The following is a 15,281-nucleotide window of genomic DNA, read 5'->3' as shown; positions in this document are numbered from 1 at the left end:
AGATGGCCTCCTTCCATTCGTCGTCTTCGTGCGGAGAGGATGATGCCTCCTCGTCTTGCCACGCGGGATCGTCAGCGTCATCGTCGAGATGTGTAGCTGCGAGCTTGGATGAAACCGAACCGTCTGCTGCTGCTAGGCTGAGCATTTCTTCGTCGAAACGAAGCGCTATGACGGGCTTGTCGTCCTCGTCAAACTCGTCAAAGGTGATGAAGAGCCTTAATTCGTTCGCAAGATCTGACAGAAACCTTCTATCTCGTGCAGGATATTTTGCAGGCAGCGTCATGACTGCATCGCTTGTGGGTGCATCGAGATGGGAAAGGAGCCAAGTTTTGACTTTTCTGAAGAGCGTGCGTTGCTCCTTGGTCAGGACGAGCTTGGATCTTGCGCGAGCCTGCTCCATGGCTTCGATGTAGTTCTGTTGCTTGCCTTTGAACCAATTGCTGTCTGCGTATTCTTTCTCAAAGTTATCGCTCTCGAAAGATTGTAGCTCTTCGAGGATGAGAGATAAGCGGTGCGTGTTGAGCTGACCGTGTTCGTTGATGTAGCCGCCCGCTTTGGGCAAGACGCGCTTGTAGATCTCGAACAGGAGCGTGAGCGCGCCTTCGTTGATGTGTAGTCCCGGAAGATGCGGCAAGAAATCGTTACCGACAAAGATGGCAAGCAATATAAAGTCATCGATGATACGTTCGAGGTCGTATTGGAACCCTAGCGTTGGATCGGCGGCGAGTGACTGGAATTCTAGATCGAGATATTCTCGAAAGAGCGAAAGATGGAGCAGGTAAAAATTCTTGGTCTCTAGACTCTGAGAGGTCTTGCGTGCCTTGCCGAAGACGACCTCTTCTCGCAGGAGACAGAAGTGAGGATCGTGACTGAGCAAGCCAAGCATGATGAGATCGGCGTCCAGGCCGTACAGACAATGTCTGACGTTGGGGTTGTATCCCGGCTGAGCTTTGGAATGGCGGATGAACTGCATAATCTTGTGCTCGCCCTCTCCGGGGACTTCGTGGCCGCTGAGGATGACTTGGATGCCCTGCCAATCGGCATCCTCTGATACTTTCTTGTTGACAAAGTAGCGTAGCTGGGCAGACAGACGGGTCATGAAGGGCGTGCCTGGCGTGATGGCATTGCTGTCGAAGGGATCCTCCTTGGGAAGTTCTTCTCCTTTGCGGATGGCGGCATCGCGAGCCTCTTTGGCCTCCTTGGCTGTTCTGAATCGTCTCGACCGTTGCTGGTTCATCTTTGCACGCGGTGCTACGCCGTCGATGGCCATGACTGTCACCCGGGAAAGCAGTGAATGAGCATACGGCTGAGCTCGAGGATGCTGCGAGACGGACAAAAGGTCTGCTTGGGTCTGATCTTGCTAAAGAGGAGTTCGATGTAGGTGAAGATGGCGAGGAACATCTGCTCTTCGGTCACCCGATGGTGGACATCTCCGCCATCCTTGTGGGAGCAGTTGTGGATGATGCCGTTCATGTCGAGGTAGAGGTTGTCGAACTCGGGTTGCTGGCCCTCTTGGATCAGCTGTGAGATCATCGGGTATCGCTCCGAGACCCATCGGAAGAACTTGGGAACCCTGTCAGGCAAAGGCAGTGCTCAGACTGGCGACGCAGCACGATGAGCCGGATGACTGACCCCATCTTTGCCTCACTCTGACTTGCACTGGCAGTGGGCGATCGTCACTTGAATCTGTGAGGAGAAGGCGCGTATGTTGGGGCTATTTGATTTCCTGCGTGCCGCTCACTCGCTCCGACTTGTGCAGCAGCCTGCCGCAGTCAGTTGCCAGTCAGACTGCTGTCTCTCCGCTCTGCTGACCAAGCGCATTCGTCCTCAGGCTCGACAGGAGACATGTCGTTGCGACTGGCGACGCGAGCAAGTTGGACAGGCCGAGCGATACCGCAACTCAGACGAACCTACGCTGCCCGAGGCTCCGTGCTACAGCATTCCATCGAGAACGCGGAGAAGCAAGATGCGCAAGGGCCGCCGATGATCGTACCGACGTCTGAAGAAGTCGAGAATGACCCTCAGCTCGCCGGACTGGGATACCCTCAATTCAAGGGAACGAGCAGGCAGTGGAGGAAACCCTATGGCTGGTGGGACCCACAAGAACGGTGCGCTCGCCCTTGTTCGTCAGGGGAACTGTAGCTGACGCCATGGCTCGTGCGCAGGGTCAACTTTGGCGAAACGGTGAGTCTCGGTCACGTGTAATCTTGGCTCACAGCACCAGCGCTCATGCTCTTGCGATCCGCAGCGACACCAGTCTGACGAGACGCTGTCCATGTGGGGACCTGATGTCCATTCGACACCAGGTCCCTATGCTCTCAGAGCATTCGCCATCGCCGTCGCCGGATTCGCGTCTTTTGGCACGCTGATCTACTACAGCATGTCACCTCGACCCATCGCTGCTCGTACATACCCCTACGGCGGGCTCGTACAAGAGCTGTCCGGCACGACCGATGCTCAGTATGCAGTAGGTCTCACTCCTTCCGTGGCACTCAGGCCCGAAGCTCACGAGGCGGTCGTCGACAGGCGAGGACGCCGAGCGAGGGAGAAGACGAAGAAGAGGAATGAGCTTGTGATCCTCTGCATCGTGCTCTCTGTCTCGTGCTGCTGTGGGGATGAGTCAATGAGATGACGTGTAGTCAACTTGCCTCGCGTGTCGAACGAGCACACGCGTCTTTCGCCTAGCAGGCCAGCAGGCTCCACACAGGATGTCGAGAGCAGAGCTCGTACAGTCTGCCGTCTCCTTCCTGAGGGATCCTAGCGTCGCACAATCACCGATAGCCAACAGGATCTCCTTCCTCACCGCCAAGGGACTCACTCAGAGCGAGATCGATGAAGCCATGCGACAAGCCAATGCTACTGGCTATGCCGGTCCCTCATCGAACAACGCTTATGCTAGCCAGCCGCGGTACGGTCAGATGAGTGTCATCCCACAAGATCAGGGCCGAGATTGGCGGGACTGGTTCATCATGACCGTCATTGGCGGTTCGGTCGGCTATCTCACTATTGCCCTGGCGAGGGTAAGCGACGTACCTGGGCCCTCTTGTCAGACATGGTCTGAACAAACAGCGTGCGAACAGAAGTACCTGTTCCCGGCATTACAGCCGCCGACCTCGTCTGCGCTCACAGAGGCACAGGATGCACTGACTGCAAAATACGATGAAGCCGCTGCTGTTCTGTCCTCGCTCGAAGCGGACACCGAAGCGCTCAAGTCGGCCTTTGACGAACAATCTGCAAAGCTGGATGTGACCGTCAAGGAAGTCACTGTCGCGGTCAAGGCCATCAAGGAGAAAGAGGAAGAGCGAGAGGATGACATGAGGCAGATCAGAGACGAGATTGACGCCATCAAGGATATGATCCCCCGCGTCAGTCACTGCACCGACCGCTCATCCAGGTTGTACTGATATGGCCATTCGCAGATGCTCGAGAAGAACAAGGATGCTCAGAGTACCGCTCTGACAGATCTGCAACAGGAGCTCAAATCACTCAAGTCACTCCTCATCGCCCGGCGGCCAGGCGCAGTCTCCGGCTCAGAAGCAGCACCCTCGGCCAGCGAACCTGGTTCGCTACCCTCTGTACCCGCTAGCTCGCCCGGTATGCCCTTTGCAGGCAACAGATTCGGCTATGCCACCGGCAATAGCGCCTCTGTCCCCGGCACTGCCTCCTCTTCCTTTGCAGGTCTGACCTCCCGACCTCCAGGCATTCCCGCCTGGCAGCTTGCCTCGACGCCTTCGTTGAGTCCCGGCGCAAATGCAAACGCCCAAGCACCAGAGTCAGCAGACAGCAAAGAGGTGGCAGCGCCCGCTGCGCCTGCACCCACTCCGGCACCTGCCACTGCTTCAGCCGAGCCCGCGTCGTGATGTGTTGTACTATACGCTCTCGGTCGTGAATAACATGCAAGAAACATACATACACAACAAAATACGCATTGCTACCATCAACGCTTGCATTAGCTCGATCGGCCTCTTGCTGCTATATCCCGCTGGTTGCGTCGTAGTTCCTCTGGATGTAAGAAAGGCTCCACAAAGGCTGGCTCTGATCCCAGTGTGGCATGATCAAGCGCGGCAGTGTATGCACTGTCTGGCTCGGCAGGCGGTGTGATGGCAATGTCGATCGCGGGGGGCAAACTCGGTTGCGTCATCTCGCCCATCTCGAGATCGTCCGCACGTGCGCCGCTGGGTGTCGTCGTGTCCGTGTGACCCGAGCTTGGCACGGCAGGGCGTTCGCCTTCCTCGTACTTGGGCGCGTCGGGTCCCGCATAGGCTGGAGGAGCGTTGTGCACAGATCGTGCATCGCTGACGTCTGTAGCGTGCCTGTTGAGTCTGGGCCGGATGTGTAGGGCGGCAGGTAGACTGGGGAAGTGGAAATGAAAGTGCGAGTGCTGCGCGGCGGGCGAGACCGGGTTGCCGTTGACATCGACATCCTCTGCGAGTACGTGTGCGTTGGCATCGACGCCTGTGGCCGGTAGGGGCTGGGTGCCTGCGAGGTTGTGTGTCGTCTCGCGATAGGTAGGCAGACCGTCTGCTTCGCCACGTCGTGATTGGTCTATCCGCTCGAGGTTGATGTCCCGCCTCGTTCGAGCGCGCACTTTACGCGCGTAGATTATCCTCGATGCGATGGTGATGGCGGCGATGACAAAGACAGCGACGGCGACGGCCTGTTTATGTACGATGTCAGAGTCAGAAATGATCTGGCGGCGGCGGACATAGCGGGACATACACCATAGTACACGGCTGCAGAGAGGCCATTGCCATTGCCTGGCAGCTGATTAGGGAGCGTGCTATTGTTGATCCCGGGAAAGGAGCTATTGGTCGACATGTGTGCGAGTGGAGTGTGTCGCAAGTGAGAGCACCCGGAGTGCCTGCAATACTATCGAGACGTTCTGACTGGACTGGCGCAGACGTAGATCGGAAGCGTTTGCTGCTGCGATCACGACCAATCTGGACTCTTTGCACAGACCCTCGACGGTGTGACAACCCTGTACTGACTGTGCCCGGCCAATCACACAGTATCGAGATCGACGGATCGCAGAGCGGCAATGTGGACGTGGACGATTCGCTAACGCGGCCGGTCGCTCATCGGCTTCCCCGCCAGCAAACGAGCTTTATGCGCGCGAGACAGTCTCGATCAAAAGTGTGAACACCCTCAAGCGGCCAGGCAATGCCTGTTCCAACGCCGACGAGGTTCTCGCTGCACTCACGAAGAAGTTAGACGAAGCATCATGTCAGACGGTAGGTCATCACGCTTTCGGTCTCTTCGTCTCCATCCGGCACAACTGTCGAGCTTGACGCAGTCGAAGTAGCCACACTTCGCCTTCGCCTGCCTCTTTTTCCTTTCCCCTCTTTTTCCGCTTCAGCCGTGCCCGTCCAGCGAGGTGGGACGTAGCGAGCAGTGAGACTGACTGGGACTCCCGCGTTCGCATGTGCTCCCTTTGCTCCCTGTCCGCTCCTCCGATCGATCTGACGCCATCGTGACCCTCGCCTCGATATTCTTGGCTTGGCCTCTATCTTGTCTCGCTACTCGCCCGACATCCACCACCATCACAGAATACGGACAGAATGGCGGTCCTGGAGCAGGTCATGACAATGCCTACACAGGTGGAAGAACACCCTCGCCTCGCCGAGACCGCTCTCGCTCGCCCGCTCGGGCTGCCTATCGGTCAGTCTCTCCACACGAGCTCTTGTTCGCGGACAAGTCTCACATCCTACACAACGGTCAGTCCCATGCCCGCCCAGGCTGGTGGCGGCGAGAATCCAGGCAACAACCTTCACGTCTCTGGCCTCAGCAATCGCACAGAGGACCGTGACCTTGAGGATTGCTTCGCCAAGTTCGGCAGAGTGCGTCGATAGCCTCACACGCTCCGATCGTCGACCTGACCGTTCACGCGCTCGCTCAGGTTCAGAAGTCGGCCATCATGCGTGATCCGCACACCAAGGAATCCCGTGGCTTTGCTTTCGTCACCATGGAGTCTGCCGACGAGGCTGCTGCTGCCATCGACGGCATGAACGCCACCGAGCTCCACGGCCGCATGATCTCCGTTGCACTCGCCCGTCGTGGCCGTGCACGTACCCGTCAGTCCTCTTGATTGGGCTTTTGACAAGCTGGATGCTGAAGCATACGCTGACCAGCCACGCCTGGCGCCTATCATGGACCTCCCAAGCGTGATGTAAGCGTCCAAGGCGGTTACGGCGACCCCTACTACGGTGGTGGTGGCTATCATGACCGGTAAGTTGCGTTTGGACACCATCGCTTACAATGTGCTTTTCTCCTCCTTTCACCCCACTGTGTCGAAACGGTCCCTCTTCCTTATCTGACCCTCTTCTTCTTCTTCGTCACTCTTGCTCGCTCCATCGATCCTTCCACGTTGCGTTTTTGCTCGATAGGATATTAATGGCGCTCCTCCTCCCGCAAGGTACGATGACCGACGCGGCTACGATGACCGCCGAGGCTACGACGACCGTCGTGGCTACGATGACCGTCGTGGCTACCGCGATGATGCGCGCTCGTACGCTGCACCCATGCGCGATGACCGCTATGATCGTCGCGACGACCGCCGCGCACCAGCGCCCTATGACGACCGCCGCCGCTACGATGAGCGTGCTGCTCCTCGCTACTAGGCGCATCGTCGATGCGAAAGTATGTGATACCCAGTCTTGCCCCGTCAGACATGCTCAGACGGCGCTTTGCTCAGATGGCAACTTAAACTGCGATCACAAAAGAATGAAGAAGCACTATCGAGGTGACTGGCCAGGTTTACAACAAGAGCGAGCAGCGCAGTATCGAGCAGATCAGAGCGAGAAATGAAAAAGACTCGGAGATCAATCTATGTGACTACTACTACTACTTTACTTCTCTACCACGCTACCGCGCGCGTCCCGTTTTTACTGCTATCCCAACGACTCTCGTCATTGCACAATGAAGGGAGCCCACATCGTCGTCGTCATTTTCTGACCACCGCATTCGTCCGCTAAGCTAGTTCGGTCCGAAAATGCGCTGCTGTTGATCAGCCCGAAGCGGCCCACTGATTCGTCGCGCACCTTTTTGCTGCATCTCGTTGGATTCGCCTCGAGCCTCAACTCAGGTACGATGGACCGCAATCTGCTTAGCAACTTCTGCTCGTCGCGGCAATGCGTGAACGGCTTTGCAAACTCGAGCGAGTCGTCCATCGCGTACAGTCTAGTCTGTCCCCGCCTCGCCGCGCTGCGCTGCACTGATCAATGAACCTGCTCACGCTCACTGCTCTCGCGCCACTTCGCACAAGGTGCGTCATGCTCTCTGGTGTGATAGCCCACAGAGTTTTCACAATGCAGATCGTTCCTCAATGAGTGTCGTCTTTCCTGAACTGAATTGCCGATGTCAGCCTGGCGTGATCTTCGCTGATCACGAGTGACCTCGACGCCACCTTTCCTGATCGAGCTTTGGCTCTTTCTTAAGAACGAAGATGTGCCGTGGAACCGCTCACTCTCATCATTGCGTGTGCTCACAGAGATCGTCGAGGGCGAAGCAGTGACACGCACGGTACACCGAACATGCCTGCACCGGCCAGATTCCCTGTGAGTGACGAGAAGCCAGCTTGCACGAGTCGCAGACTGAAAGTGGCGAGTGACAGGATGGCAGCATCAACTACGCAGTCATATTGCGCAGCGACAGCTACAATGACGACGGAGATACATCGTCTTCCTTCAGCAGCGAAGAGGAAAGACCCGTCAGCAAGAGCAGCCCAAAGAAGAAGCCAACTGCTCGCAAGCTGAATGGCGTTTCACCTAAGAAGTCTCCCGCCAAGTCAAAGACAAAGGCTCCTGCGGCTGTCTATGATACCCCCAGCGAAGGTCCAAGTGACGATGAGGCCGGTCCAAGCGAGCCCAGGTCACCCTCACCAGAGCCAGAACCAGTCGTATCGACGCCCAAATCAGGAAAGAAAGCGGTCAGGTCTGCCCGCAAGGAGGACCGTATTGATGCGCCTCGAGAGCGAAAGGCTGCAAAGAGGAATGTCAAAGCCAACAAGGGCAAGACGAACAAGACCAAGCTTGCGCCCGCCATTGCACCCGTCGTCCCGAACGGCAAGCATGACGACGATAGCGATGACGATTCGTCTGACCGGTCAAGTGCTGTTGAGACCGAGGCCCTCAGCGAACGCTCGCTTGCAGTGACGAGCACGAAGAGTAGCAAGAGTCGGGCCAGTGGATTCTTCACGCGCGATATCAAAGTCGACAAGCAGGCCGATCAACGATCATCCGTCACTTCGCTCACTCGGGTGGAGAGACACTATCTCGCCAAGGCCCTCTGTGATCTGCAGATGCAGCGCGAGTTCTCTGCGCTCTCACAAGTCGGCGAGCTTGCGCTCTATGGCGCGCCATTTGCAGATCACGCGACCGGTCCCCTTTCCAAACCCAAGTCGGCAAAGAAAGGGCTCCTCGGCTTCGGCGGCGGTGCGAAGAAGGACGACGTAGATTTACAGAATTGGGATGTGCCATTGGATCCGCCTATATTGCGCTACCTCTTCTGGCGCTTCCTCTATCACTTTCCCGCGCTCCGAGAGGCAAAGGCATCATACTGGTACGGCCAGATACAGCCCTTCTTCGATGGCTTCGCCGAAAAGACCTTTTCGACGACCAGCGAGCGTTCAGAGCTCACCAAGCGACGCATACTCAGCTTCGGCTTGACGCGCATCCTAGGTACCTACTTTAGTACTTGCGTCACCGCTCTCGGCGACGTCGCGCCTGCTCGCCCGGACACGACACTCATGCGCAAGGTCGATCTGCTGTTCCCAGGCACGATGGATGAGATGGTCCTCACCCTCTATGGATCTCGAGAGAAAGAGCCCGGGTTTGGGTACAATGCCTGGGTCGCCATTCCCGAGAGTAAAGACGGTTATGGGGCGAAGCAGGCTTTCGTACTGTCTACACGTCTCACCGTCACGCCTGGCACGCCACTTTTCTTCGTCTCACGGACTTGGGCTGAGTTCAAGACGTTCTCGCGCGATCTCGAGATGCTCAACGATGACGACCGACTGAACATCCCCGTACTGCCGATGGGTCGCTCGTTCAGAGACGCTCCCGATCGACTCACGCTACAGCGCTACATTCGTACAGCAGTCATTGCGCTCTCCAATCCTTCGCCCTCGGTCAAGAAATCGCCTCGACTACAGAAAGCACGCACAAGACTAGAGCAATTCCTGCTCGACAAGCCTATGGACGTCTCTGAAAGAAGGCGGCGTGAATACATCACCAACAGCGATCGCGATGATCGCAGGCTGACTGAGCAGAGAGATCTCTGGCTCAGCTACGGCAAGCGCGCGCGCAAGCTAAGAACGTGAGTCTTCGTCATTTTAGTTGCGACGCAAATCTTATATGCGCACAGAACATACAATATGTACCGCGATGCTCTCATCAGCGCCAACGAGCTTCAACGGTCCTTTGATTTGCTCTACAAGCATAGCAAGATCACACAGCTTCCGCCCGTCTATCGCGAGACCGAAGAATTCGTCCGCATCTGGGCGGCTTACTTGCTGCATTACCTATTCGTGTCATCACCCAACGCCGCGGAACTTTGCCACCTGCTCAAGAGCTTTCACGATCTCATTCCATATGCACTCATCAAGGGCTTCTTGCGTATCGCCAACCCGACGCTAATGATCAAGGCGCTCGTCAACTTCATTCTTGGGCAGCCTTTTGGACAGACCAGCTTGTTCCAGCGCATCTTTAGCATCGTCTGCAACTCTGACATCAAGACTCGCACCAAAGACATCGAGCAGCTTCGCCGCCGCATCGGTCAAGATCAGATCAGTAACATCCTCCGCGACTATGTCAACCAGACAGACGAGTTACGCGAGGAGAGTCGCAAGATCAGTCAAGAAACAGGGCAGGACATCGTTTACATCATCCTGAAGAACAACAACCTAGACGACGCGAAACTCCACCAGGTCAAGGCTTGGCGTGACGCCTTTGCCTACATGCGCTGGACAAGCGCGGACGTCAGCACAGAGCTGCGCGCTTCTCGCACGGATGAGGAAGCTCTGGCAAATAAGTACAAGGAGCTCAAGAAGCTATTGCGAGCGTACTCGACCAGAAGAGACCGTCAGAAGGTTGTCGACATCGTCATGGAGTCCAACACGGCCACTATGCTCAAGAGCAGCATTTCTGTCTTCTATGGCGCTATCTACAAGATCGCGCAAGCCGCCAATCTTGCTGACCGGCTGGGTGACTTGCAAGCTTTCATCACAGACTTGCTAGCGACCGCGATGCAAAGCAAGAAGCCCAGCATAGCCGCCTTCATCAAGCTCGCCCAACGTCACGAGCAATCACTCTACTTCTTCTTACATGAGCTGCATCACAAGTACGTTCTACTGCTTCACTGAAACTCATATTGACCATCAAGCAGTGGTGGCGATCTCACCAAACCCATTATTGCATGGTCGCGAGGCGGGCTGAATTTCATCAAGAATGGCATACCGGAGTCACCGGGTGGATCTGGCGGCAAAGGGCAACGGCGATATGGCGTCGACGTCGATGGCCTGCTCGAAGGCGTCAGCAGCCGCGGGCAGGCCAAAATCTTGGCCGAAGTGCAGAGTGTTGCGTTATACACGAAGCAGAAGAAATGCGAAGCCGACATCATGCTGCGCTGCGACCTGCTAGAGGCATACGAAGGCATCAAACTGAATGCGGCGGATCTCTATTCGACGCTGGTCTCGGAAGACCGTGATGTTGCGGCCTACTCTGCTCGTGTAGGACGCAAGAGCACGCGAGACGAGTATCAGGTCGATTGGGCTTGGTTCGCTCATAGTGATCTGCTCAACAATCCAGGCGGTAAGATAAAGACGCGTTCTTCTGGGTCGAGTAGTGGCGGCTCGTCGCGCGGTGGTAGCGGTGGACCATCGCCTGCTAAGCGTCGTGTCCTTCCACCTGGCGAAGACGACAGCGATGATGATACGTATGCAGCTCATCCTACCGCTAGCTTGCCTCCGCCGCCGCCCTTGTTCGAGACCAGTAAGCTATTACCGCCGTATCTTGACAGCTTGACTGCCGTCCTCAAAGCGGCACGCAATGCGGACATTAAGTGACTGTGTAATCCAGTACTACTTGCACTGTTGTATGTTCGCACCTTGCATTCATTATTCGACAGACGCTTCCTCTCAGTAAGGGTCATAGTCATCATGCACATCGTAAATACAGGTGTCATACCACAGAGTAGCCCTCTGTACTGAGCAGAGATTCTGTGGAGTGCACCATTGGCTCGCCCGTGCTGGCTTGTGTGACTGACAAGACCTGTACATCACACAATTCAGGTCTTGCAAGAACGGATCCAGACCAAAACGCACCTCTACGCCACATAAGCCCTTTTCTGCGATAAAGTCGACGTCGATCGGGAACAGGCTGTCAGCGTCATCGCTCGGTAGACTGAATTCGAAAGCGCCCGAGCTATTATCCTGGTCGACGAGTGCAAGCTCCCAGTCGAGCGTATGATTTGTGGGGTTAACCGCATACGTTGCATCGTCCGAGGTCACGGTTGGGTACGCGCCAGCACTGCTCGGCGAGGATTAGCAGAGGTCGGCATGCTACTTGGATGTGCTCACGGCAAGGGTATCGAGATAATGACATTGTGCAAGGCCATCTCTGTATTTTGCAGCTCGTATTCGATCGTCACATCCAGTGAGCCATGATCGGTCGGCGATGGCCAGCAATTCACTGATGGTCCGGTCTCATCAGCCAACCCACTCGCAGACGGATGAAGCTCGCACTGACCGGTGAGTGGCACGATACTTTCGTCTTTGGTCGTCATTCGCCACCTGAGCACGCCCAGACCCTGCCCGACAGGGAAGCTTTTCTTTGCATCGCGCAAGGCGAGCTTCTTCGAGTCACTCCACGCTTTCTTATCAACGTTGGGGTGCGTGCGGAATTGCAAGTCACTGCCAAAGCCTTCAAGATAGCCAAGTCCTACGGCGATGCGAGCATGCTCGGGATCAGTGATGCGCAAGTCGAGATCTCCCTTGAGCTCGAAGGAGTTCAAGCCGCCATCTCTATTGACCTCCATGGTGACCTTCTCTTTGATGGCCAGATGTATCCTTATCATTGTCATCAGCAAGAGTCTACGTCCTTTCTGCGTCAAGGCTCACGTCTCTATAGTGTCTGGCGCGAAAGGGTTGTCCGCCTTGGCAGGCGGAGCAGGCGCTGGGATGGCATGCGCGGGCGCCGCGCTGACTGCAGATTGAGGAGAAGGCTGGCCATATGCAGCCGAGGCAGAGACGGGAGAAGGTGCCTCTGCTACCTCGCCTCCAAGGGCATCAATGAGATCGGCATTCTTACGGGCGCCCATCTTGCTTGAGGCGCCGAGCTGCATCCCTTTGTTCTTGACGGGACGTTGGGCAGAAGGGACCGGTCTGACCGTCGTGCCGCGTAATCAGTACGAATACATGGGAGCAAATGCGGCAAACTTGCGAAGAAGAGTAATCTTGTCGCTGTACAGGCGGAAGCGTTGGTGGGATATAAGCTCGGTCGTAGCCCCCACCGGAGCCATTTGACATGCTGATCATCAGACATCGTCATCACTGTGCTCAGGACAGCAAAGGGAGCGAGCCTACCCTTGGGCGCCATAGGGCGTCTGACCGCGTTTGGCCATCTCGCGTCTTTGCATTTCGAGCTGCTTTGCGCGTCTTTTGAGCTCTTCCTTGGCCTCTTGCTCCTTGTTCTGCAGTCTCGTGTATGAGCAGCCGCGACGAGGAGCAGGTGATGGCGCGTACCCTAGCAATCATCTCTTGCAGGCGCTCTTCGTGAGATTCCATCTCCATTGCCGCTCTGACTTCTTGCATGCCCACACGTTCGCGGTAGCCGAGCGAGACGACCTCATCAAAGCTACTGAGGAGCTCGAAAGCACAGCGAGAGACGTCGCTCTCCGTGACGGAGCCTCTGCCGCTGAGCGAACATATCTCGCTCACGATCCTGCTGACGAGCCGGAGTGTCTCGAGGTCTTGCAAGATGTTGGAGAGCGGAGGTGTGATGAGGAGTATATAGAGCTCTTCCTGATATCGGCCAAGCCAGGTCAGCATTGACCTTGCTCGAGCTCGCCGACGCACTAATGGCATGTAGACATAGCGCACGCTCTTGTCCGAGCTGAGCAGCGTCGTGTGTTGTACGCCTGGGGGGATCAGCTTGGGAAAGGAGAGCAGGAGTGATTCTATCCGAGACCGAGAGAGCGATGGATTGAACTGCCTCGACACGAGCGCTGTGACAGTCAAGGCAGGGCGTGAGTGAGGAAGAAAGGTGGTTGGCGCGAACGAGAGCATGATGTGGAAGTCGGTCAGCAAGTGCGCGACGCGGGAGGCAGATAGACGCACGTTTGCCGCCTTTGGTGACGATGGAGCAAGCGAGGATGACCTGACGAGGCACCCGTTGCGCTCAGCTTGGATACGCGCTGATGCCTGCCAAAGAGCTCACCATCACGGCTGGGCGCGCCTCGCTTCGTGCTCGTGTCGCCGGTCTAGCTCTCTGAGCGCTGCGGCCACAAGTAGCGGAGCCTGGGTAGACCACAGGGTGCGTCGGGCATGCGACGCCAACACGTCGCCAGTCGAATTATTCAAGTTTCGCGCTTGAAAAGTGGCCACAGTTTTGCCGTTGGCGCCGGCTTGAGGAAGGAAGAAGTCTCCTCAACGATGCAGATCTTCGTGAAGACCCTGACGGGTGCGCTCTGTCGATGCGACGGGTCGGCAACATGGGACTAACGTCTTCTCTGACAGGCAAGACGATCACGCTCGAGGTCGAGTCCTCGGACACGATCGACAATGTCAAGGCCAAGATCCAGGACAAGGAGGGTATCCCGCCTGATCAACAGCGACTGATCTTCGCTGGCAAGCAACTCGAAGATGGCCGTACTCTGTCAGACTACAACATCCAGAAGGAGTCCACCCTTCATCTCGTACTTCGGTCGGTCATCTCGCTCATTGGCGTCACGCAAGCGGGCTCATGTAGCGTGGCTGGCACAGTCTCCGAGGTGGTATCATCGAGCCCTCGCTCAAGGCGTTGGCCTCCAAGACCAACGTTGAAAAGATGATCTGCCGAAAGTGCTACGCTCGTCTCTCTGTGCGCGCGACCCAGTGCCGCAAGCGATCTGTGAGCCTCGGTCCCACCCACAAGCCGAACGACACTGACTAGGGTCTAATCTCAGTGTGGACACTCTACTCAGCTCCGACCCAAGAAGAGTGAGCACCAGCAGCAAACACTGGCCAGACAATGCTGACTCTACCTGTCGCACAGAGCTGAAGTAGTGGTCTTCATTCGGCCGCCCTTTTCGTTGTATGAGCATGCAAGCATGGCTCTCTCACCGGATCGTATGCGTGCATGATACAACAAGACACCTGGGCATGAACTCTACAGCCGCATGAACGGCGACGGTCGGTCTGTCAGGCTAGACGTGCTCGAGTTGCTGACCGACCTGACGCCTGCGCCGAGTCCGCTCAGATGTGCTCGTCGTGAGAAGCCGGGGTCGGCATCGGGTACGGGCAGCTCAAAATCGGCAGGAAGCTCGGCAGCATCTTGGCCGGTTGCTCGCGGCAGTCGCCTCGCAGATTCGATGCCGAGCACTTTCTGGGCTTTGGAAGCGACGGCAGAGCTTGGCAAATCCATGATAGGCCGATCGCCCTCATCTTGAGTAGCATATAGTGGCCCATGAGCCTGTCGACGGCCGCCGAACGCGGTAGCGATTGAGAATCGATGTCTGTTCCTTTTCGCCTCGTCCCTCTGTGAAGCGAGCGCGGCAGAAGGCAGTACTTCATCTTCTGCGCCTTCCTCGACCGACTCGCCCAGCTCGGCATCACCTCGCAGCCTGATCTGGCCCTCTTGCTGCAAGCCGAGCGATCTCAGTCTGGCAGCGTCGCGCAATTGAGCTTGGTGTCTTGATGGCCAACGGCAAGCAAAACTCACGCGTATTGGGTCGAGGAGATGAGGATCTGAGTCCGACGGAGGGCGAGGAAGAGCGAGAGGAGTACGATGAGTGAGACGAGGCCTGCGCAGGGTCATCAGTTTGCGCTGAAAGACGTGAGCGGCGAGCGAGGTACACATCCATAGCGCGACGGGCAGAGGTGCATGAGTGCCCGGACCGGCTCGCACTGGCGGATCTGTTGAGTCCTGGATGAGTGCTAGCCCTGAGCAAGCTTGAAGGGGGGAAGAAATACCTTCGTCCATGCTGTGCCCGCCGAAAGTTGAGCGAGCGAGCGAGTCGGCGGCGGCGGCGGCGGCGACAATGTCAATCGTGATCGACCGCGCATCAGCAAACCGACGACATCGGCTCGA

At 56.8% G+C, this 15,281-nt stretch overlaps 7 protein-coding genes across 7 annotated transcripts; 4 read left to right on the top strand and 3 right to left on the bottom strand.

Annotated features, from left to right (window-relative positions):
• Nucleotides 1–1,845: 1,845 nt before the first annotated feature.
• Nucleotides 1,846–2,568, top strand: L969DRAFT_50670 (uncharacterized protein; the record flags this gene model as incomplete). Its single annotated transcript, XM_014711518.1, has 4 exons — nucleotides 1,846–2,108; nucleotides 2,166–2,184; nucleotides 2,249–2,467; nucleotides 2,527–2,568. 4 exons carry the CDS (start codon nucleotides 1,846–1,848, stop codon nucleotides 2,566–2,568), a joined length of 543 nt encoding a protein of 180 aa, XP_014567004.1.
• A 140-nt stretch (nucleotides 2,569–2,708) lies between these two features.
• On the top strand, nucleotides 2,709–3,860 carry L969DRAFT_95511 (uncharacterized protein; the record flags this gene model as incomplete). Its single annotated transcript, XM_014711517.1, has 3 exons — nucleotides 2,709–3,020; nucleotides 3,081–3,365; nucleotides 3,420–3,860. 3 exons carry the CDS (start codon nucleotides 2,709–2,711, stop codon nucleotides 3,858–3,860), a joined length of 1,038 nt encoding a protein of 345 aa, XP_014567003.1.
• Nucleotides 3,861–3,949: 89 nt separating this feature from the next.
• L969DRAFT_18446 (uncharacterized protein) lies at nucleotides 3,950–4,818 on the bottom strand (the record flags this gene model as incomplete). The annotated part of the gene is made up of 2 exons (XM_014711285.1): nucleotides 3,950–4,657; nucleotides 4,720–4,818. The coding sequence occupies 2 exons, from the start codon at nucleotides 4,816–4,818 to the stop codon at nucleotides 3,950–3,952; spliced, it is 807 nt and encodes a 268-aa protein (XP_014566771.1).
• A 380-nt stretch (nucleotides 4,819–5,198) lies between these two features.
• Nucleotides 5,199–7,221, top strand: L969DRAFT_76568 (uncharacterized protein; the record flags this gene model as incomplete). Its single annotated transcript, XM_014711516.1, has 8 exons — nucleotides 5,199–5,231; nucleotides 5,547–5,658; nucleotides 5,720–5,837; nucleotides 5,897–6,071; nucleotides 6,129–6,225; nucleotides 6,384–6,650; nucleotides 6,730–6,904; nucleotides 6,973–7,221. The coding sequence occupies exons 1-8, from the start codon at nucleotides 5,222–5,224 to the stop codon at nucleotides 7,219–7,221; spliced, it is 1,203 nt and encodes a 400-aa protein (XP_014567002.1). The 5' UTR covers nucleotides 5,199–5,221.
• Nucleotides 7,222–7,529: 308 nt separating this feature from the next.
• On the top strand, nucleotides 7,530–11,059 carry L969DRAFT_51051 (uncharacterized protein; the record flags this gene model as incomplete). The annotated part of the gene is made up of 4 exons (XM_014711515.1): nucleotides 7,530–7,553; nucleotides 7,610–9,312; nucleotides 9,361–10,335; nucleotides 10,381–11,059. The coding sequence occupies 4 exons, from the start codon at nucleotides 7,530–7,532 to the stop codon at nucleotides 11,057–11,059; spliced, it is 3,381 nt and encodes a 1,126-aa protein (XP_014567001.1).
• Nucleotides 11,060–11,158: 99 nt separating this feature from the next.
• On the bottom strand, nucleotides 11,159–13,547 carry L969DRAFT_88867 (uncharacterized protein). The gene is made up of 11 exons (XM_014711514.1): nucleotides 13,431–13,547; nucleotides 13,331–13,370; nucleotides 13,070–13,218; nucleotides 12,737–13,015; nucleotides 12,578–12,684; nucleotides 12,435–12,521; nucleotides 12,113–12,376; nucleotides 11,742–12,061; nucleotides 11,573–11,684; nucleotides 11,318–11,522; nucleotides 11,159–11,264 (listed from the first exon to the last, which is right to left on the bottom strand). The coding sequence occupies exons 1-11, from the start codon at nucleotides 13,431–13,433 to the stop codon at nucleotides 11,175–11,177; spliced, it is 1,656 nt and encodes a 551-aa protein (XP_014567000.1). The 5' UTR covers nucleotides 13,434–13,547; the 3' UTR covers nucleotides 11,159–11,174.
• A 735-nt stretch (nucleotides 13,548–14,282) lies between these two features.
• L969DRAFT_88865 (uncharacterized protein) lies at nucleotides 14,283–15,173 on the bottom strand (the record flags this gene model as incomplete). The annotated part of the gene is made up of 4 exons (XM_014711513.1): nucleotides 14,283–14,853; nucleotides 14,913–14,994; nucleotides 15,047–15,106; nucleotides 15,164–15,173. The coding sequence occupies 4 exons, from the start codon at nucleotides 15,171–15,173 to the stop codon at nucleotides 14,361–14,363; spliced, it is 645 nt and encodes a 214-aa protein (XP_014566999.1). The 3' UTR covers nucleotides 14,283–14,360.
• Nucleotides 15,174–15,281: the final 108 nt, after the last annotated feature.

The sequence above is a fragment of the Mixia osmundae genome, assembly GCF_000708205.1.
Source record: "Mixia osmundae IAM 14324 unplaced genomic scaffold scaffold_7, whole genome shotgun sequence".
Lineage (NCBI taxonomy): Eukaryota > Fungi > Basidiomycota > Mixiomycetes > Mixiales > Mixiaceae > Mixia > Mixia osmundae.
This window is presented reverse-complemented; position numbering and strand designations above follow the sequence as displayed.